Below are 22,360 nucleotides of genomic sequence, written 5' to 3'. Positions count from 1 at the left end.
GGTCTCTACCACCTGAGAGCTGGGATTAAAGGTGTGAGCCAGCACTGCCCAGCTTCTCTACTTAACTAGCAGCTAGCTCTGCCCTCTGATCACCTGGCATTTTTTGTTTATTTTTATCTGAACACAAACAAAATATCACACAACAGTCTGCTAGTCCAAACTCCGATTTTCTGACACTGACTTGCAAGATACCATTGTGTTGATGCCAAGACAGCCTTATGGAGGTAGAGAAGTTTTCACTCTCTTCTGGGCATATTTTCCAGGGTACCAGAGTGGCTCCTACAGGATCCAGGCAGCCCTACTTCATGTGGAGTGTTTACACCAGAAAACCAACAAATTCTCCTTGTCAGACCCTATCACTCCTTATTAAAAATGTACACAACTGACTTCAGCAAATGTTACCCATTTCCTGCTGGCACTGCCCCTTAAAATAAACATGCAATTCTTGAGAAATGGCAAGCAAAGCCACCAAGTGGCGGCCGAAGAGGACTGGGAGTTGCAGCCCACCTTGGGACTCATTCTTGCTGCACTAACCTCCCCCTTCCGACCCCTCCCAAGCCAGCCAGGTGTAACCAACTCTCCCCTGCATCTCTCCTTTTCCTTCACCGTTTCCATATATAACTTGTTTCTCAGACACAGGATTTCTCTCTGTGTAGCCCTGCCTGTTCTGGAACTCAATCTAGAGGCCAGGCTGGCCTCAAACTCACAAAGATCCTCCTGCCTCTTCTATGGTTTTTTGTTTTGTTTGTTTGGTTGGTTTTTGTTTTTAACATATGAAGCTGTTAATTAGGTTGATAGCAATTTAGAAAACCAGTTTGTGAGGATACATCCCGTTTATCAGAGAGAACTAAGGCCGAAGGTAGCCCTGAAGCTGGGGAACAGCTTTGATCTTTGGCAAAAGCTGTGAGTCCCGGGTTTTCAGATCAGCCTTGTGCTGCTTTGTAATCTCGTGTTTCTTCTCTGTGTCGAAGATCTCACCTTCCTGGTGCCTAGGCTTGTGCAGCTGCTTCTTCTTGAAGTAAGCACCAGTCAGGTGTTTGGGGAGTCTTAATCTTGCTGATAACAACTTTTGTAGAGGTGGTGATGACAAATTTCTGGTGTGTTCTTCGCAGAGGAACTCTGTTGTGGGCAAGAGGTCCCATCTGTCTCAAGTAGCAAGCCACTGCCCAGCTGATTCAGGAAAACTACCCTCTTGCCTCTGTGGCTCCAGGTGAGGATGATCAGGACGCTCCTGGGAGTGATGCTGGCACGAAGCTTTCTCTCATGCTGCCTGAAGGGCTCTTTGCCATGGCTCAGTAGCTTCCGAGGGTAATACCGGGGCATTTTTCGAAGCTTAAACACCGAGGAACCACCATTCTTGTCGCCACTAACTGGTTTGGTGACGGTTGCAAGGACCTTCTTTTTCTTCTTCTTTTCAACCTTAGTTTTTGCAGCTGAGTATTTTCTTTTGTACAGGGCCTTTCTGGAATACGTGGCAGATTGGGAGAACCTGCCAATCCCTCTAACCAGGACAGGGTACCGGCTGCAATTCGGCTTCCTCTTCTTGGGCTTTTTAACCTTAGGGTCGCCCTTTGTGGCTGCATCAGCAGCAGGGGCACCTGCAGCATCACCACCAGCCTTCTTGGCTGCGGGGTTTTCTATTTTTTATCAGGCTTCTCGGCTTTTTTTTCTCTCTCTCTCTCTCCCCCTCTCTTTTGGGGTGTGTGTGCGCGCTAGGGAGCATGGCATCTCTGAAATAAAATGGTTAAGGGGCCATTATAGACACAAGCAAGAAAAATGCTGCATTCTGGAACATTTCCCCCACCTTCCAGCAGAAGCAACAACCGAGTTCGGGAGTGTTGGGCAATGTCCACTGAGCCAGAACTAAGCGTTTGGTTTAATGAACAGCTGGAGAGGAAAGGCTCTAGTTGTTTGCACTGACCTACATTGCCTGTGGACAAGGTGGGCGTGTGTAAGGTTGGAGGCAAGGCAACTAGAGTAGTGATGCACTCTTGAGTTTAGGTTTTAACATTCAGATCTCAAGAGGAGGCAGTGGTCTTCTGTGCCTAATTTGTCAACTGATCAACTTCCCTCACCTCTCCTCTCTTCTGTACTCCAACGTTTGTAGCTCAACTCGAGACAATTTAGAATTCAAGGCTCCACAGAGGTCTGTAAGGAGCTCATTAATAATCAGAACCCTCACGCTGGACTTGAGGATTCTGCAGTACATTTTGAAAAGGCAGAGTTTGGCTGTGATATCAACAACGCTGGTAAGAAGTGGGAAATTCTAAATGAAGACACAGCCACTCATGGCAGATCGCTTGTTTTCAAACACTATAGACACTGCACAGGAGGGAAAACCACAGACTAGGAAGTTGGTGTCTTTGCTCCTTTGCCTGCTTCTATGTAAGAGTCTGAATTCTGTTCTTTTCTCTCTTTACATTTCTGAACATGTAGGCACTTAAAAAAAAATTAAAGTGTTGCTGGCGGTGCTGTTGCATGCCTTTAATCCCAGCACTCAGGAGAATCTTTGAATTCAAGGCCACTCTGATCTACAGAGAGTTCCAGGACAGCCAGGGCTATAAAGATCAACCCTGTCTCTAAAACTAAGATGCAAGGTACAAAGCCCTGATTTACACTTTCTGAGATGTATCCAAATTATGTTAACTTTTTTCTTTTTTAGAGACAGGGTATTTCTAAATAGTACTGGCTGTCACAAAGTTCACTATGTAGACCAGTGTGGCCTCGAACTCAGAGATCTTTCTGTCTCTTCCTCCCACTCCATCTATGCTGGGATTAAAGTCACCACCACTATGCCCAGCTAGTGTTTGTTTTATAAGCCCAGAGTTCCAGTATTTGCTACATACATATTTACAAGTATTACATCTTCTTGATGAATTGCTCCTATTATTAGTTGTTGGGAAATTTAAGTACTTGTCCCTTACAGTGCTCTTCCTCCCCACCCAGCTGTAGAACTCTCAAGGTGCTCTCAAGGTTGATCAACAAGGTTGTTCTCATAACTTTCCGGTGTGCAGTGCCCGTGCCTTGACCCCAGGTGTGGGTGGTGCATGATTTCCTCCTATGCTTAGCCCATCCCCTGGCTTGGGTATATAAGCCCATTACTCTCTAATAAAAGGCAGCAGCTTCCTCTTCACTTCTCAAGGTGGTCTGTTAAGTGTTTCAATCCCAACACCCTCCACCAGCATGGTATGAGGCAATTAGTATAATATGAAGGAGCTCAAACATGGCCCAGAGTAGGTAAGAGAGATGAATAATAACAAAAATAAAATATGTATGTACAAAAATGCCACATGAAACCAACCCATGCCTTTGTATGACAACCAAAAAATATAATTTAAAAGCCAACAAATAAATACAGTTCTGTTAAATACCCTTTAAATAGCCAAACTACAAAGTTCTTTACTCAACAAATATTTACATGCCAGGGATTGTTTTGTATAGAATGAGTACATGACACAAAATTACTACTAACTTAATTGTAAAATGTTGACAATTTGGAGAGGGAGGTCCTGGTGCTGTTTTCTGGCCCACAGCACCTAATCCCTTCAAACCTTCAGATGATGTTCTGGTACCATGTGCTAATGAGGTGACTGGTGGTTTGGGGTCCTGAGAGCCTCAAACTGGGGCTCATGCTGGAGAAAGCCAACCACAGGGTTAGAGGGCTGGAGTTCTCACCCCACACCATCCCCATCTACAAGGCGAGGGGCAGGCTGAACAGAGAGTTGATTACTAATGGCCAATTTTATGTCAACCATACCTAACATAGTCTCTATAAAAGCCAAGTTGCTGGCATTCTCGGTTCCCATAAACTTCCCATCTGGAAGTGTTAGGGTAGTGAGGCACCCCAAACCATTCAAAGCTATGTCTCCTCCCTCATTTTGCTTCCATTTGACTGAACACCTGCATCCTTTAGAGTTTTCTTTATAACAAGTTATCGCATGCTTCCCTGAATGCTATGGGCCATTCTAGCAAATGATCCAACTGACAGGGAGGAGCATGGAGCCTCTGATCTCCAGCCAGTCAGTGAAAAAGCACTGGACATCTAGACTTCAGCTGGCAGTCTTGTGGGATTGAAGCCCTGAGCCTGTAGGATCTGATGCTACTAAGTTCAGGCAGACAAGGTCAGAATTGAAATGTCGTAAAGGACACCCAGCTAGTGTCAGGGAACTGGTCCTTGTGGGAAAAATACCCAAACCCCTGGCTACAGAAGTGCTGAGAAATCAATCACCCTTCCTACTCTCTAAGACTTATTCTGTCTGGTGAAGTAACAAGGAAGTAACCAAAATGAGCCTTCTAGTCTGAAAATGTCCCAGAATGCTGCTTTCTAGAAAATCCTCCTCCCTCTGCGAACAGGAAATAGGAGCCCAGGGAGGGTATGACTTGCCTGAGACCAGTCCCATTCTTCCGGTCCTGACACCAAGACTCTCTTCCCAAAACTCACATTAAAATTTAACTGCCAGGTAACCAGACTTACACTTAGTAAAAGCCTCATGGAATTGTTCATCTCTACAGAAGACAGCCACCAGCACCTACATACCGTCAAAGAGGAAGAGCATACATGGTCAACCCAGGGATGATGAGATTACACCCAAAAGAGCTAAAACAGAAACCAACTCAACCTGCCACATGGATGTTCATTCTTAAGCAAGCAAAAGTAGTAAATAATTTCAAGTTGGAAAGCTTGCCCTCTAGTGGGGAAATGCTGAACTAACCACACAACTGCAAAGTTTCAGAAACTATGATTCATAACCATATGCTAGCAACAGCATTAACACCAGTGATGCATAAAAACAGATATGTCAGGGAACAGAAATAAACACCTTCTATAGGCTTAGCTAGGACCCATCAGTAGAGGCTTTCTTGTTGGACAGACAAGACCTTGGACCTCACACAAGGCCAGACAGTATTCTACGATTGCTGAGCACGACAGACAAGAATGAAGTTCAAGGCTGAAAAGAATGGGTCTGGGTCCGACTTTGAGCTGAGACTTCCTTTCAAGTCATGTCTAATGGGGATGCTAAACATGCCTCTCCCACAGTGAAGGGGGAATGAGATGAGTTAAAATACCTAGGTGAGTGCCAGCATTCAGGAACCATACTCAACTCTGTGGAGAGTGGTCTGCTTCCCATTTCACAAAGCAAGTTAGCAAGCTTAGCATTAAGCAGCAAGGGTTCAAGAAAGGAGGCAACTTCTAGAACACACAGCTATCTTGCAAGGTTTGAAAAGGGCATTCTTTTTGGTGGAAGAACCATAATGATGCCCCTTCTGAGAACTATTTGACAGGCACTACTGTCTAATGTTAGCAATAGTCACCTATGGCTACGTAAGTTAGATGAAAGGGCCAGCAAGATGGATCAGTTGGGAAAGAAGCTTGATGACCCAAATTCTATCTCCAGGACCCATATAGTGTAAGGAGAGACCCTCCACATGAGTGCTGTGGCATAAACACACACACACACACACACACACACACACACACACACACTGTGCTAGGTGGCACTGCTCTTTCATGTCAGCACTTGGAAGCAGAGAGAGGTGGATCTCTGTGAGTGTAAGGCTAGCCTGGTCTACATAGAGAATTCCAGAACAGCTAGGGCTACACAGTCACACTGCCACAAAAAGAAACCAACCAAACACACCTTCACGTTTAAAGTTTGAAAATCAATTCTTCATCCTCACCAATCATATTCCAATGGTCACATGTGGTCAGAGCACACACTAAGACTGACATACAGCTTTATGGATTACATAAGCAAGAAAGTGAACAGTTTTGCCTTAACTTATTCTGGCTCTAGAACTCTGTACGTTTGTTTCTAACCAATCCAGTTTTCCTTTCCTCTTAAGAATGCGTAACAGTTGAAGCAAGATGGATCTGCTAAAGACCCACTCAGTCTCTGCTGATTAACCCTTCACATCTGAAGGATAGTTTTGCTGGATACAAAATTTTAGGCTGTCTTTCCTTTCAATTCTTTAAGCATTATAATTTACCCACTCTTTTTTTGGGGGGGGTTCTGGAAAGAAATTTGATGCTAATTGTTATCTTTTCCCTCTATAAGAAATGTGGGTTCTGTTTATGTCATATTTTCTCTGTCTTTCTATGGTTGGAACAACTTGATTAACTTTGCAGCAGGGAGCACATGGATGTACATCTTCTTCTCATGTTAGGCATAAGTTTGGTTTGGACTACTTCATTCTGGTTAGTTCATTCACCTTAGCCTGTTTTATTGGTCTATTTCTGTTTATCAGCTTAAAATTTAGCTTCTGTTGTGCTTCTTATAAGCATTTAGTACAGGCCAACAATCTGATTGTTCTCTTATTGAAAGAACAAACTTGAGACATTAAAGTCTTAAACACTTGACACCAAGTTGTTCTGTCAAAAGTGGTCCTGCAGGGAAGAGGCAGAGAGGACAGGAACCTTCAGCATCACAAAACAAGTTGATGCCGCCTTAGCTAGCTGTGAGGGTCAAGGTCAGGGTATACCATCAGGAATGGAGCATGCAGGCAGGATGGCCATCAGTGGTGGACACCAAGAGAAAGCAAGAATGCCATGGCCACCAGGTTTTTGGTTCAGTTTTGCCATTAGCGGGCTTGGAGAAAATTGCAGATTCATTAGTAGGATGTTAGCTACTTTTTAATCATAGTGACCTGAGTTTGTTGTGGGTCATAGTTTCAGAGAGACCTCAGTCTACCACAGCAGAGAACATGTGTGGAGGAGTTCATGATGGCATATAAACTGCAGAGACCCCAGCCAACATCAGGGATGAGTATAGTCTGCAAAAGGCCTAATGACTTAACTTCGGCCAACTAGGCCCCAACTAAGAGCTCCTCAGCTTTTAACAGAGCACAAGCTGGGGACCAGAATTCATACACTTAAGCCTGTGGGGGACATTTCAGATTCAAACCATAGCATTCTATCCACAGCCCTCATTTCACAATGCAAATTTCATAATATAAAATATATTAGTTCCAACTTCAAGTCCCCATGGTCTTAATGGTCTCAACGTTGTTCAAGTCTAAAATATCTCCTGACATTTGAGACAGTCTTAGTTGGAACTTCCGTAAAATCAAAAAACAAGTTACGTCTCCCAATAAAGAATTCTTAGTTCAAAAAGCAAAAGTGAGACATAGCAAGAGAGTACTGAACCAGAGCAGGACTACACTAGCAGAGCAGAGCAGAGCAGACATGAAGCCCTGTAGCACCACGTGTGACATCAGGGACACGTGGGGCACACACATGACCTGGGCTCTGAAGAGTTGAGCAGCCCTACTTACCCAGACCTACCATTCATGGCACATGTGACTACTCCCTTGGGGTAGCTTCAGAGCCCGCAGCTTTTTTCAGCAAACATCTACATTTCTGGCATCTCCAACATTTGGAGTCATTCTGCAAGTTGGAACTCAGGCCTAGCCTGCTTGGAGGCTCCCTGCAGGGAATTTCACCCTGCTATTCACTGTCCTCACTAGCTTTTCTCAAACTTGGGTGAAGCCAGTGCGACCCTGTAACTCTTACAATGAGTGCTCTCAAAACCAGCAGCATACACAGGCAATGCCATCCATGGTTACCAGCTCCAGGAGTAGTTCATCTCCCACAGACCACCGCTGCTGCAGAGTCTAAGTACCTGTCCAGCTGAATCTGATAAAACTTTTCCCTAGAGACTGTCTTAGGGTTTCTGTTGCTATGAAGAGACACCATGACCAGGGCAGCTCTTATGAATGAAAACATTTAACTGAACTGGCTCACTGACAGTTTTGGCGATTCAGGTAATTACCATCATGGCAGGGAGCTTGGTGCTGGAGTAATGACTGAGTCCTAACCTTGCAGGTAACTGGAAGTCGACCGAGACACTGGACATTATCTTGAGCAGAGGAGTCATCAAAGCTCACCCCCACAGCAACACACTTCCTCCAACAAGGCCACACCTACTCTAACAAGGCAACGCCTCCTGATAATGCCACTCCCTGTGTGATTATGGGGGCCAATTACAGTCAAACTACCACAGTGGCCCTTTCAGCAGGGCCCTACTTCAGCACTCCTGTCTTCCAATATACTTGCATTGATGCATGATGGGAGCCTTTGCCAAGCAAATTTCTTATTTCCCAATGCAAAATAGGCAGTGTTCCTCCAATGGTGCCAAGTTCTAAAGACTGCAACCACTCCATTCCTGCACAATCAAACTACACATTATTCTGACTTTCCATTTTTGCTTTTTAACGCTCAACTCTTTTTATAACTAAAAGCAGCAAGAAACAACCATTCCACATCCTGATTATTATGCTGTCTTGGAGTTTTTCTCTGATAAATTATTTAGTCTGTTATTCAGCCTCACCCAAATTTTCAAGCCATAGGCAAAATGCAGCCAGACTCTGCCAGAATACAACACAGGTCTTCAGCTCTGTCCCTGAACTCTCATGAACTGAGCACCCACTATCTGTCTTGGTATTCTGGACTTCTAAACCTTCACCAGAATGGTTCAAGAAGCTCTGCTTACAATATTATAGCATTTCCCAACCCACAGGCCTATGAGCCATGTAGTCAGGTTTATGCATAGCATAGCCACTTCTTGGGAACCAGTTTTCTATGTGTAACCTTTGCATTGCTGAAAACAAAACACTCAACAGAAACCACAACCTAACATTTGATTATGTCTGTGTATGAGTTATCTAGTTGAATGTGTGACTGAAATCAAAAAGTCAGTATGACTGAAGATCTGAGATTTAAAACTGTTAGAACTGTTAAAAGTCAGTATGCTCAGGGAGACTGACAGAACTAGAAGAGGGAAGCCAGGAGACAAAACACACAGATACCAAGATCAGCCAATATTCTCTCTCTTCCTCTCTTTTAAACTGGTTATTTGACTGGAGTTTCTGTAGCATTCATGGTTAATCAAAATCTTGGCATGGCCCTGGGGACCCCAATGCCAAGCACCCCCCATACTACCTACTTGTCAGCTCTGGCTGAGGTACAGGTGGTTTAGGAAGTTACATCTTACCTGCATACACCCAAAATTCTCAGAAATACCTAATCACCCCAATGGAATTCTTAAAAGTCTTAATTTTTATTTTTTTATTATTAGTAGTAGTAGTAGGTGTGTGTGTGTGTGTGTGTGTGTGTGTGTGTATGTGTGTCATTTTGTGCATAAAAGTGCCCACAGAAGCCAGAAGAGGATGTGAAGTCTTTAGGGACTGCAGCTGCAGGCAGCTGTGAGGCATCTGACTGTTGTAAACCACCCAGGATGGGTGTGAGGAACTGAACTTTGGCCTCAGTGTACTCCTGACCACTAAGCCACCCCTTCAGAGTAATTTCCCAATGTGGTCACCAGCACCCTGCTCACAGTAAGATGAAGAATTACATATTTGTCAGAATATTTCATGGCAAATTTTGTCTGTTTTGTTTTGAAGTCAGTCTCACTATGTAGCCCTGGCTGGGCTGGAACTTGATTTATAAAGCAGATCGGTCTCCAACTCAGAGACCTGTCTTATCAGATGTGCATCACCATGCCAGCCCTATTTCTAAAGTTTTAAAACACCAAAAGGAATCTCAGTTGCTGTGGCACCAAAGCATATCTGGGAGGTGGTTATCAATAACCATATTTTCTATCAACTTGGAAATATTGAGATAATATCATTTCTACTTTCCTCTAAAAAATATTTTCTAGTATGGACAAATAATAGTAACAAGAGACATAAACAAGCAACTTTTGTACAAAATAATTTATTGCAGAATTGTCTAGATTGGCATTATTTTACAGTTAATTTTTCTCCTCTCAACAACTATGAATCTAAAGAGATAAAGGAAAATCACTTTAGTTAGAACTGTCTAAAATCTCCATTCTGGCTTTGTAGCAGACAGATTTACAGACATATTCACATAGCTGAAAAATAGTGATTCCATTATATGATATGGCAAAAAGGCGTCCCCCAAACACTGCTCAATAGCATTATGATTTAGAAGCTTAACTAACTAAAGTTTAAATTCTCATCCGAGGAATCTAAAAATTCACCAACTAGGCAAAGAATGGCTGTGAGGGCGACAGTGCTGTTTTAATTTGTACTCTGCCCAATCACACTCCCTGGACAAAAACCTCTCAGGGTAAAAGCTACTTGCTCTCTAAGCAATCAATCAAGAAAGCACAATTCCTCCACAATAGTCTTTAAGACTACAATAGATGCCAAAAAAAATTAAAATTAATGGTAAATTTATATGATTAAGAGGCAAACCAGGCTTCACATTCTGAATCATCAACATAAAAACTGGAATAGCTTTATTCAACCATAAAGTACCACTTTTGTGGCTATTACAAAAGAATATTAGACTTTATTAGTCTAATGAGACAAGGAGGAAATACAGATCATTCAAGTTAAGGTAAAAAAGGGAGCAAAATCACATTATCCACAGAAATGGAAAATATGGCTATTTCTCAACATACAGCTAACACTTCAAAATAAAACAAGCCAATAAAGAAATCAGAACAGATTTTGAAGCTAAGATCAAAAGAGAATATCATAAGTGGGCTGTCTACACCTTAATCAGCAATTAAAGTATAATACAGAAGCTACAACACTCCTAATCCAGAAGTGTAAGACTGTACAAGTATAAATACATGATTGTAACAGATGTCTATATAAATTGGAGGCCAAACACAGCATAAAATAAGCTTATACAATACTCCATTTAAAAACTTCTATCTAAATATTTCATTTCATACCAATGGGAAAGAAACCCTGACGTGAATTTAACTTTCAATCTGTAGGAGCAAAGTTTGCACAAGATTTCAAGTTTCACGCCGCAAGAGTCTATGGTCAGCTGTTTGGTTCAGGCCAGCTTCAGTCACAGCAGGCAGGAAAGCAGATGTAAGTGGAAACAGTCTGTGGCAGGTCTTCCTGTACTCCTCATACTGGGAACTACAGTTCCCAAAGCTGCCATCCAGCAGCGCCTCGGAAACCTTTATAAGAGTCTAATGACGCAAAGGAGGAAATATCAATGTACAAAGATAAAAATCAGTGTGCTAATAATGATTTTAACCAACAGATACAACTATTCCTTATCCCAGAGAAAGACTCCAGCCCCTTCTCCCTAGCTATAGTAAACAATCACTTCAAATAAAGAATGTTAAATGCCAACTTTGAACTGCTTGGGGTGGCACAGGCCTCTCTGACCCCAGCACTCAGGCATCTGAAGGAGGATTCCAACTCCAAGTCCTACGTGATTGACACAGCAAGACCTTGTCTCAAAAGAAGGAAAAGAGAAAGGCGAGAAGCCTCAGCAGATAAACGTACTTGACAATACAAGTTCCATCCTTAGAACCAAATCCCAAAAGTTCTCTGGCATTAACATTCTTGGCTCTCCTTCCCAATAAACAAACACACAAACAAAAAATTTAAAGGGGAAAACTCTAAAAGCCTTAAAAAGATAATTCTAGTGTTTGTTTTATGGGGCAGCTTAGCATTAAACTGTGTGTGTAGCCAGGGCTGGCTTTGAACTTTTGATCATCCTGTCTCCACTCTGAGTCAAGGAATTACAGGCACACATATATCCAGGAAGTGTGTCCTTTACTGGTAACACCATGTGGCTCCATGTATGAGCCAGAACAAATGACTTCATGCTTTGTTGCTTCAGTTAACTCCAACTCAACTATGCAACAGCTATCACTTGCACAACTATCTTTGAAACGAGAAAAGAAACATAACTTGCCTGAAGTCACACAGTTAATGGATAGAAATGAGCTCTTTAACCCACTTAGAACTATGCTGTATGTTTTGTTAGATATTGTACGACCTATACATCAGTCTATGACGAATCCTACCTTCACATTTTTATCTTTTATAGTTTCATCCAACCTTGTGGCTATAGCAATTGCTTTCTCTTGCCTTGACTTGTCCAGAAGATACATCATTTTAGCACCTGAAATTCCAAGACATTTCAAGATGAGGCATAAAGTGTTAATCAACTAGTGGTGGGCTAGAGCTGGCATCTACCAGCTCTGGGCAGCTAACTGTGACACTTGTTCCTAATTTCCTCCTGTTCAGTAACATCCCACTGAAGCTTTGGGTGACAATGGAGTACAAGTTACCATGGCAAAAATGTCAACAGCACTTGCTGCTCTCACAGAGGAAGCAGGTTTAGTTTCCAGTACCCACATGGCAGCTTACATCAACTCTAACTCCAGTTCACTCAATCTGATACCTCTTGTGGCCTCCACAGGTACTACACACATGTTGGGCACCAACATAATGCTGGTAAACTCTCATACACATAAAAAATTTTTAAAAAAAAAGGTGGAAACAAAACACATTATCAAAACTTTTCCTTCGTAGTTATCGAACATTTACTGAAAGAAGGCTAATTTGACAACGTCTGTGCTTAGAAACAATGTGATTCAAATGTATGTTTATCATACAGGATATTTCAGCCAAAACCACTTTTAAAAAACATAGTACTTTAAACTAAAGAACCTGAAGAATTAAATTACTGTCACAAAGAAATATGGTCAAAGAAAGTTATTTCCATACTCAAAACAAAGAAATTAATTTCTAAAAGCTATTTAAAAACAAAACACAGTTCATATGTGTCCTGAAAATGATATCACATTCCTACTGTATTATTATTAATGTACACTATTTGTCAGTAATTTGTTGAAAACTCTAGACATATTAACTTACAGTTACAAAATGGTCTTCTGACTTTTTTTATGGGATATTTTGATTGCACTGACTGACCCAAGACTGCCAATAAAGATACTTTAAATCAGAGGGTGGAGCTAGCTACCAACTGACCAAAATTAGCCACCGAGGTTTTGGAGGACTGAGGGCATATAGAGACACACAGGAAGTAATAGGGTGGGGCTTAGAAAGATTCTGGGCCCTTCAGATTGAGGAAAGAGGAGGTCTCTGGTCACTTGGCCGCCACTTTTCCGATCATTCAAGTTCTTACCCTGATACCTGACTTCCTCCCAAGTTTTTGTTGATAAAGAATAATTAGATAAACACTTCATTCATCCTTTCTTCTTTTTAAAGGTATATTTATTATGTATACAGTGTTCTCTGCACATCTGCCTGCACGCCAGAAGAGGGCAACAGATCTCATAGATGGTTGTGAGCTGCCATTTAGTCTCTGGGAATTGAACTCAGGATCTCTGGAAGAGCAGTCAAGGCTCTTAACCTCCAACCCATTTCTCCAGGCCCCATGTTTTATTTTTTTTTAATTTATTTTTATTATTTTGTTTTCCAAGACTGGGTTTCTATGCATTGCTTTGAAGCCTGTCCTGGAACTTGCTCTGTAGACCAGGTTGGACTCAAACTCACAGAGATCTGCCTGACTCTGCCTCCCGAATGCTGGGATTAAAAGTGTACACCACCAACAACACCTGGCTCCCCATGATTTTTTTTAATATGGTAAAAATTGTCATTTTATTTTATATTTAAAAAACTATTCCTCACAACTATTAAAAAGAAATTATTACTATTATCCTGGTTTTCTAAAAAATTACTTTCACCTATTTAAAAAATTATTACTTTTAAGTGTGTGTGTGGGGAGTTATGCATTTGAGTGCAGGTATCCACACAGGCTCTCTCTGGAGGTTGAGTTACAGGTTCTTGTGAGCATCATAATAAAGTACTGGGAATCTGACTCAAATCATCTGGAAAAGCAGTGCAAGAAACTCTTAACACTGAGTTATCTCTCCAGCCCCTGTCCTCTGTTCTACCCAGAAATGTAACTTTAAAAAAAAAAAAATCTAAGTATTTCTCCCATATGTATTACAATGAAGATATCTGCCTTAACAACAAACCTTAGATTAAATATCTCCAGGCTGGAGGGACAGCTCAGCTGTTAAAGGCTAGGCTCACAACCATAAAATTATCTCCATAATTTTAGGCAAAAATATCTACACAGCCTAAAGTAGAATACAGTTAATTTTGGTACATCTTTCCCTTTATCTCCAACTTTTCTATCATCTTTCATCTAGTTTTCATTTATGCCGCCCTTGACATTTTAGGAATTTGTGTAAGCTGCCTAAAATGTTTTCCAAAACAAACAGGACACTCTGTACAGATGGTGTCTCTAAAAGACAGGAACTTGAGAAGCACAAATGGCTCCTGTGGTTGCTTGGGCAGAACTGAGTCTCTAGTACACTAGGGGACATATAATAGGGTTCCGACACACTGGAGACCCACAGAATGATGCTGAGCAGAGGGCATTGCTGTTTCCTGCCCTTTGTCCATGGACACACTGGCAGGACATGCTGCCCTCCATGTATACCTTAACATGCCATCATTTGGACCTACTGGTTAATAGAGAGATGTGTCCTTAGCTGACTGGATGATGTAAGTATATATGCCAGTGAACTTCCACAGTAAACTACATCTGTACCCCGTTGCTGGTCTGGGGTCTGCTTCCCGGACAGCTCACTGGGACTCCTCCACCCTCATGCCCCACAGGATACAAATACATTTTCAAGACAGAAAATATATAACACAAGGCTAAGGATGTAGCCCAGTTAGTAGAATTCTTGTCTAACTTGCATGAAGACCTGAGTTCAATCTCCAGCACTGCATAATAAAACTAGATGTGGTGGACCATGGCTCTAATCTTAGGACTCAGGATGTAGAAGCAGTGAGAAGTTCCAGGTCATCCTTGGCTGTAAGAGGACAACCCAAATGACATTAAACCCTCCACAAAAACTAACTAAATAAAAAAGTGTAGCAATAAAAAATTGAGAAAAACTCTACACACACACTTATTTATGTTTTTATAACCAGGAAGGTTATATATAGGAAGGTGCAATCCCAGCACTTAGGTCAAGTAGGAAGATTAGCAAAGTCTCAGCACATACAGGTTCAAAGCCAGCCTGAACTACAAGACTTCATCTCAAAAAACAAAACCAAAAAAGCTGTTAATTACTGTCATTATACATTATTTGAGTAGAATTAAATGACTACTTGGTATTCCAGTCTACCATTTGCTACTATTTCCCATATCACTGACCATACATTTATTGTTCATTCTCTTTCCCAAATTTTACATATATTTCAATAGATGTCTTTGTTGGATTAATTTGTTTGAGCCAGGGTTTGTGTATGTAGCTAATTAAGGCCAGTCTCAAACTTGTAATCCTCCTGCATCAGCATCTGGAGTCCTGGGATTACAAGTGAGAACTACTACCCACCCCCCAAGTGGTCCTTGAATTAAGTTATTTACAAAAAAAGTATAACTATAGAATCAAAAGGCATGATTAATGTGAAACTTTAAAAACATACTTTTTTTTAGATTTATTTATGTATTACATATACATGTTCTGCCTGCATGTATGCCTTTGGGCCAGAAGAGGGCACCAGATATCACTATAGATGGTTGCTGGGAATTGAACTCAGGACCTCTAAATAGAGCAGCCAGTGCTCTATTTAGAAGAGAGCATTGAGTCCCCTGGCACTGGAGTTAAGGATGGTTGTGAGCTGCCATGTGGGGCTCTGGAAACAATCTGGGTACTCTACAAGGGCAGTGGTACTCTCAACCACTGAGCCTCTCTCCAGCACCTAATGTGCAACTCTTAGCAAGATGACAAATTGTTTTCCTAAGTGGCTGTGAGTCAAATCCAAGAGTACTATATTAATATACTCTATTCTTCCTCTGGTAATTAATTAGACTGAACACTTTTGCAAATACAAACCTGAAAGTAGATGCTGAAGAGAGGTAGCATTGTGTTTGAGGAAGTCCTCATTAAAGCGGTGCAAATCTTTGTTGACAAATATTTTCTTCATTTCTTGAGCTAGAACTTTGCTCACAATGTCTGGAAGATTGCTATGATTAGATACTATAAAAACAAAACACATTTGGGTTTGTTTTTCAAAATCTGTCCTTTAAGGAGAAAAAAAAAAAAATCAACTGAAAATTTTTGGTATTCAGTGTTATGCTTAATATATATGTACAGTAAAAATACTCTACAACTCCTTTGAAACAAACAGTCTAGTCTACAACGCACTAATTTCTATCTCATTGTTTATTTACAGGTATACTACCATTTGATATCAGGCAAACCTCCGGTTTCATTACATCCTTGCAGTCTCCTTCCTGTCCAGCTAAATGAAGGATGGCTTATATTTGCTTTTCATGGTTGCATGTACATGAATACCTCCTCCTTATACTTACCAGATTTAGAAAATTTAATCAAGCATTCATGTAACCACGCATTATTACTGTCGATGGCAAAGGCTCGTTTAACAGATTGCAACATCAGCAGAAACTTCCCTGTGCCAGAAAAACAAAACAAAAAACCCAGCATCAGTATTTATGTGTTATCTTCATTTTATTTTTAGCTTCACTTAAATTCAATTTAAGAATGTAATTTTAAAAAAAATTAATAAACACTTGTGAGAAAAAGTCAAAGTTAATTTGCAATATCCAAGACAATTTTTTTCCTTTTTTTCCCCCCAAGACTATCTTTGCTTTCCTAAGAAAATTTTAAAAAATTATTTCATATAGGCTGAATGGTGGTAGTGTATGCCTTTAATCCCAGCACTCGGGAGGCAGAGTCAGATGGATCTCTGTGAATTCTGGACCAGCCTGGTCTACAGAGTGAGTTCCAGGACAGTCAGGATACACAGAGAAACCCTGTCTCGAAAAACCAAAACAGAAAAAAAAGGACTGCTTCACATGAATGCCTTAGTGAGGTTTCCACTGCAGTGATAAAACACAGACCAAAAGTCACCTGGGGAGTAAAGGGTTTTTATTTCATAGTCCATCATCCAGGGGAGTCAGGGTAGAAACTCAAGCCAGGAACCCTGAGGCAGGAATTGATGCAGACCATGGAGGGGCTCTACTTACTGGCTTGTTCCTCGGGGGCTTGCCCCGAGTGCTTCCTCATACATCAAAGAATCACCAGCCTATGGGCGGCACTGCTCACAATGAGGTAGATTCTCCCACAACCATCAAGAAAGTGCCCTCCAGAACAATCTGGTAGAGCATTTTCTCAAGTGAGGTCCCTCTTCCCAAATGTGATGACATAAAACAACTAACCATTTAAAGTATCCTCACACTGGATAATAGTATATTTAAGTATGTTGCCCAGTAAATTTTTGAGTAGGAAAATAACTGAACCTTTGTAGAAGGTTGACATAAAGCTCTACAGAGCAAAAGAGGGGATCTTAGTGACAAAACTGTATCTAAAACAGTCAACATTATAAAGGCTAGAAGCTGAACTCAAGGAAGAGTATGCAGGGAAGAAGCACATGCCTAGCCTACCTGAGGCCCAGAGCTCAACCCCCTGCACCACAGAAAACCAAACAATAGACATGCAAGCCTCAATTCAAAATGTGTTACCTTTTCTAAAATATATTTCAAATGCCAGCAGATGGGTATAAATGTTATCAGCAGCAAGGGTCTTCAGTGGAATGAGGAACTTGATGGCTTCTTCTAATGGATTGTCAACCTATTTTGAAGCAAAAAGAATTTTTTTTTTTTTTGTATTTAAAAAGGGGAAAAAAAATCACAGAAATGTATCATAGTATATAAAATTGTTCTTAATATAATGGAATCAACACTAACTGCACAAAAATTAGTAATTTCATAGAACAGAAACGCCAATTTTTCCTTCTGTCTCTTCACTGATTTGGTATAGCTATAATCTAGCTGGACAAATTAAGGCTAAAAACTCTTACAAAAGGAGATGTGGGAAGCAGCTTGTAAATTTATGGCCAGAACAGAATCAAATAACATGAATTTTACCATAAAACAGTAATTGTAAACTGAACTTACCCTTTCTAGTTTTTCAGGTGTAAGTTCTTCCTTATGACCACTGGCGATTTCTTCTTCTTCTTCTTCTCTTTTTTTCTTTTGATTTTTCTGTTGACGTTCCCTTTCTGTATGCTTTCTCTCTTCCTGTAACTTAGCCTTTTTCTGGGCTCTTCTTTGTTTGCTAAGCATTTTTTTCAGTTCTTTGGCTGACAGGATTTCTATAAATATCCAAACATGTAAAACATGTTGCCACTTTGCATGCTTTATCTTTTCTATAATATATACTATTAATATAGTTTTCTTTTGGGAGGGGGTGGGGGGGTCTATGTAAAAGGTTTTAGAAAATATATTCCTATGACTAGCCAAAAATGGCACACAAAAGGCAGCCAACAAATGCTGCTTGCATTAATAACTAAAATTAATTCCACATCAGTCCTGTCTCTGATAATCCTGCCTCTGTCGAGTTGACACAACCTAGAGTCACTTAGGAAGAGTCTCAATGATGGACTGTCTACAGGAGGTTGGCCCCTGGGCATGTCTGTGGGAAACTGTCTTGGTTATGTTAACTGATGCGGGAAGAGAAGCACCAGTTCCTGGGTTTGGGACCCATAATGCATTAAAAAGGAGAAAGAGCTGAGCGCTGTGTGTGTGTGTGTGCAAACATTCTCCTGCTCCGGACTGTCCCTGCTGACTTGACTCCCCTGCTACGATGGACCCTAATATGGAATTGTGAGTTAAAATGAGCTCTTTCTCCATAACCTGCTTTTTACAGGACAGTTTATCACAACAGGAAACAGAAACAGTCTCCCATACAATAAGTAACAAGAAAATCACTTTATCCCCCTCAGTTTCAAGTTGCAAAACATGTACCAATTATGGCCGTGGGCTGTTTCAAGGGGGAGGGAGAGAGAGAGAGAGAAAGAGAAAGAGAGAGAGAGAGAATATATGTGTGTGTGATGAACCCTGTACTTCCTAATAGCTACTACACACTGGGCCTCCATTCAGTTGCTGGCAGCCCAGTGACTGCAATGTATCAAAGGCATCCTCACTTTCAGTAATGCAAATACCACAAGTTGTAAGAATATGTATTTTTCTTAAGACACTCAACTTTCTAATTAAAAAACATTTAATAGGCTGGGTAGTGGTGGGGAGTATATGCCCTAATACATGTATGAAGGTCACAGGTCAATCTTATAGAATTGGTTCTCTCCTACCTTTACATGGTTTCCAGGGATCAAACTCAGAACATGAGGCTTATATGGTCAAAGTTTTATCTGCTGAGCCATCTCACCAGACTCAAAAGCTTTTCTTCAATTACCATTTAAAGAAAACAGCTCATAGACATTTATGCTCTTTCTTAATTGATGTTATGGGAAACAAACCTGACAAAGATTGAGCTTGATGGTGTGGTACATACCTATAACTCCACTTAGGATGCTGAGACAGAAACATCAAGAATTTGAGGGCAGCTGGAGGGTGGGAGGAGGCATGCAAGTAATCTCATTGGGCTGGCCGAGATATATCTGTTAAAGAACATCGGCCCCTGACTTTATCTGAAGTCTCCCTGACTTTTTCCTAATGTATCTATTAGCCAATACTGTCTTCACATCCATTTCACAACATACTCTTTTACTGTTATTTTGATTGTGTAAACATGGAGTGAGACAAAACAATTACCTGAATTTATGTCTTGTTGCTTGCTTTCACTGGTTAAAGGGTTATCATGTAATTTCAAATATATTTCAATTGCTGATCTAGCAGCCTTGAAATAAAAGGTGTGTCTTCTGAGAGTATCTTCTAATCTCAAGAGGTCAACATAAGCACGAAGGGTCATCTTTCTCATGCAGTATGTATGGAAGTCAAATTGATCATCGGTTATCTCAAAAAAATGCTTAAAAACAAAACCACAGGATTATCTCTTACATTTATGTCAATAACCTCTACCCTTTAAAAGAAAATTACAAAAAGCCTCCAAAACAATACAGTCACAGTTAACACTTGATTGCCCTTTCCAATGTTAACAATACAAAAGGCTTCAGGTTCTCCGCATTCAACTTAAAGGGTCCTCCTCACAAATGCAATATTCTGAACACACCTGATGTCAAGTTAAAGGGCTTTTCTATGATCCACCCTATTTCCCCATATCATACTGTGTGATGACCCTCTCCCCTGATAAGGCAAGTATCAGATCATCTCTGAAATTAGTACATGTTAATGTAGTTTTTCTCTGTACTCTCATAAAAACCAACAAGACAGAGCTAAATACAACTCTGAAAATGACTTCATGCAGGCTCACACCAAATGTTTACAAATCTGACTCATCTACTCCTCCCTGCACTCTTATATGTAAGTCACAGCACAATACCCATCACTTGAGGTAAAGAGCCTGTTTGTCAATAGGGCATTCGAATAAGTCTTCTACTTCTTAGTGTCTTCGTAATTTCATCTACATGAGGATACATCTGTATAGCCAGTTTCTTAATATGATTGGTCAAGCTACACATTTTAAAGTTTATTAATAAAGTGCTATACAAAGACAGCATTAGACTTCCCTAGTGAAGAAGCTCTCTTTAATATACCCATATTCCATAAGGTTTTCCTAACAAGTGAGCTCAATACTTTCATCTAATTTCCAATGAACTCACATCCCCGTCTCAAAAGGTTAAGTAGTAGTTCCTTTCATCAAAAGAAAACAGTTCACCTCTGGTCTACATAAACAGTTTCATAATTTATTTTTCTCCCTGACACATATTTTATACCTCTGCTTCTCCACTCCACTTTGGCTTCTCCAAACTCATATACAAAAATGAAGTACTCCATATTCCCTCAGGGGGAGAAGGGGTGTTGAAGGTGGTCTAGCAACAGAGGATATATTAGAAATCATTCCTAACTACTTGATATTTTTAGTCAACTTGGTAATTAGAAATGTTTTATAAAAAAATATATATATGTTATATATACAGAATCAAACTAAATATCTAAGAGTTTAAGAGAAGAATTCTAAGAATAAAAGTATAACATAAAGACAAGAAACAAAAGTAAATATTCATATTAGTTCAGTTATTAGAAAATCATGTTTTAATGACATATTTGAAAATTGAATTTTCCCAATGAGATAAATTAGTAATGACATTAATTTATTTTTTTTAAATCAAAGGCTAATATATACATAAAGTTGCCAGTGCTTTTCCTTAATGTAAACCAAGCTTACATAAAAGTAATACATTAAAATTCAACACAATTGGCTAAGGGAAACAGAAATGTTAAGTCATAGAACACACAGTAAGATGAAAACATCTAAGGGACTATAAGACATCATTTAGGTTGAGAAACACATGAAAAATAGATGACAAGCTTCAAAAGAGGTTGCTAAAAATATTAGCAGACATTTCAGAAGTCATCTGGAACCACAAACATTTGATCCACCTCTATCAGTGACAGCCCATAGGCTGCCTCTCTCCAGTTGATGTCTTCCATAAACTGGGTAATCAACTTAGCCCAGTTGACCAGAAGTCGCCTCAGTTTTTCCAGTGAACACACTGTGACCAAAGGCAAACCTGGGTATCCACTTACTCCATATAGCTCTTGGCAGCAATAAATAAATAAATCAGAAAAAGCAGGATACTACAGCTATAGCATATGGATGTTTTCCTTTGGGATAAACAAGGGCACTGCAGAATACTACATAAGCAACTAAATAATCTTAAACCTTTTCTCCTCTGCCTAGCAGACACTGCTGGCAGATGGTCAACAAAATTAAGCTTGACCACGAAATGGAAACTAACAATGACTATACAGCAAGACCCTCTCTCAACAAAACAAAAACAAACAAAAACTGGGCTTGAATTAAGACTACGTGGCAAAGAATTAAGAAAAGCTATGGAAGTTTTAGAGTATGACTTTCTTCAGGAATTCTGTGGGAGGCCCTCTCTTCTGACCACTTTCCTGTCTGACATGTCTCTAAATTCTTGGCTGAGACTATTAAAAACTTACACAGAGGAGGAAAAAACAAAAACCTGTCCTTGAAATGGTGACTGCATCGATTCAGGAAATAAGCAACCTTTTCCTCTCTAAAGGATCTGTCATTATAAAGCATGTGACAACTTAAAAAGGATGCAACAGGTTTTAGAAGTCCTAGATTATAAAGTTAGAAGCACATATAATATTATTGTATGTGCAATACATATTGCCCTGATCAATATAAACCAGCACACTAAAAAGAGATCCCAGTATTTTTAAAAAAAAAAGATACATAATCGAGAATGTTGCTAAGAATACAAGCTTATAGTACTTTGAAGACAGCTGTTTTGTTTAATAAAACTTAAACATCAGACTGGACTAGGCCACATGACTTTAGTGATCATCATCATCACCTTAAAATCCACTTAGAGGACCAAAATGGAGACAGAAAAGGTACTATGAATATTCCACCATACTAAAATTTCAAAACAAGTTTCTAATAAATCACAGCAGCTTATGAAAGCTGAAACTGCCTTCAAGGAAAAAGTTCTTGATTGAAATCTTGAAAGCAGAAAGACCTGCTCCTTATTTAAACTTGTTTCTTAGCTTTACTTCCATTTAAAAAATAAAATGAAAATTTTATTTGTGATAGGTATTTCCTTACTAAAATAT

At 40.2% G+C, this 22,360-nt stretch overlaps 1 protein-coding gene and 1 pseudogene across 2 annotated transcripts in view; both read right to left on the bottom strand.

Moving 5' to 3' along the window:
- Positions 1-802: 802 nt before the first annotated feature.
- Positions 803-1,664, bottom strand: LOC127230457 (60S ribosomal protein L6-like; annotated as a pseudogene).
- An 8,020-nt stretch (positions 1,665-9,684) lies between these two features.
- Positions 9,685-22,360, bottom strand: part of Naa16 (N-alpha-acetyltransferase 16, NatA auxiliary subunit) — a 52,845-nt gene continuing 40,169 nt past the window's right edge. For both annotated transcript variants that reach the window (XM_051195334.1, XM_051195335.1), the window contains exons 14-20: positions 19,406-19,619; positions 17,750-17,946; positions 17,315-17,423; positions 16,145-16,243; positions 15,666-15,809; positions 11,805-11,902; positions 9,685-10,955 (exon numbers count right to left, since the gene is read on the bottom strand). In XM_051195334.1, the coding sequence (XP_051051291.1) occupies positions 10,773-10,955; positions 11,805-11,902; positions 15,666-15,809; positions 16,145-16,243; positions 17,315-17,423; positions 17,750-17,946; positions 19,406-19,619 (1,044 nt within the window). In that variant the 3' untranslated portion in view covers positions 9,685-10,772. The remainder of the gene's footprint in view (positions 10,956-11,804; positions 11,903-15,665; positions 15,810-16,144; positions 16,244-17,314; positions 17,424-17,749; positions 17,947-19,405; positions 19,620-22,360) is intronic.

Source organism: Phodopus roborovskii, unplaced genomic scaffold, assembly GCF_943737965.1.
Source record: "Phodopus roborovskii unplaced genomic scaffold, PHOROB, whole genome shotgun sequence".
In the NCBI taxonomy this organism is placed as follows: domain Eukaryota; kingdom Metazoa; phylum Chordata; class Mammalia; order Rodentia; family Cricetidae; genus Phodopus; species Phodopus roborovskii.
The sequence above is the reverse complement of the archived record's forward strand: the minus strand, read 5'-3'. Positions and strand labels throughout refer to the sequence as shown.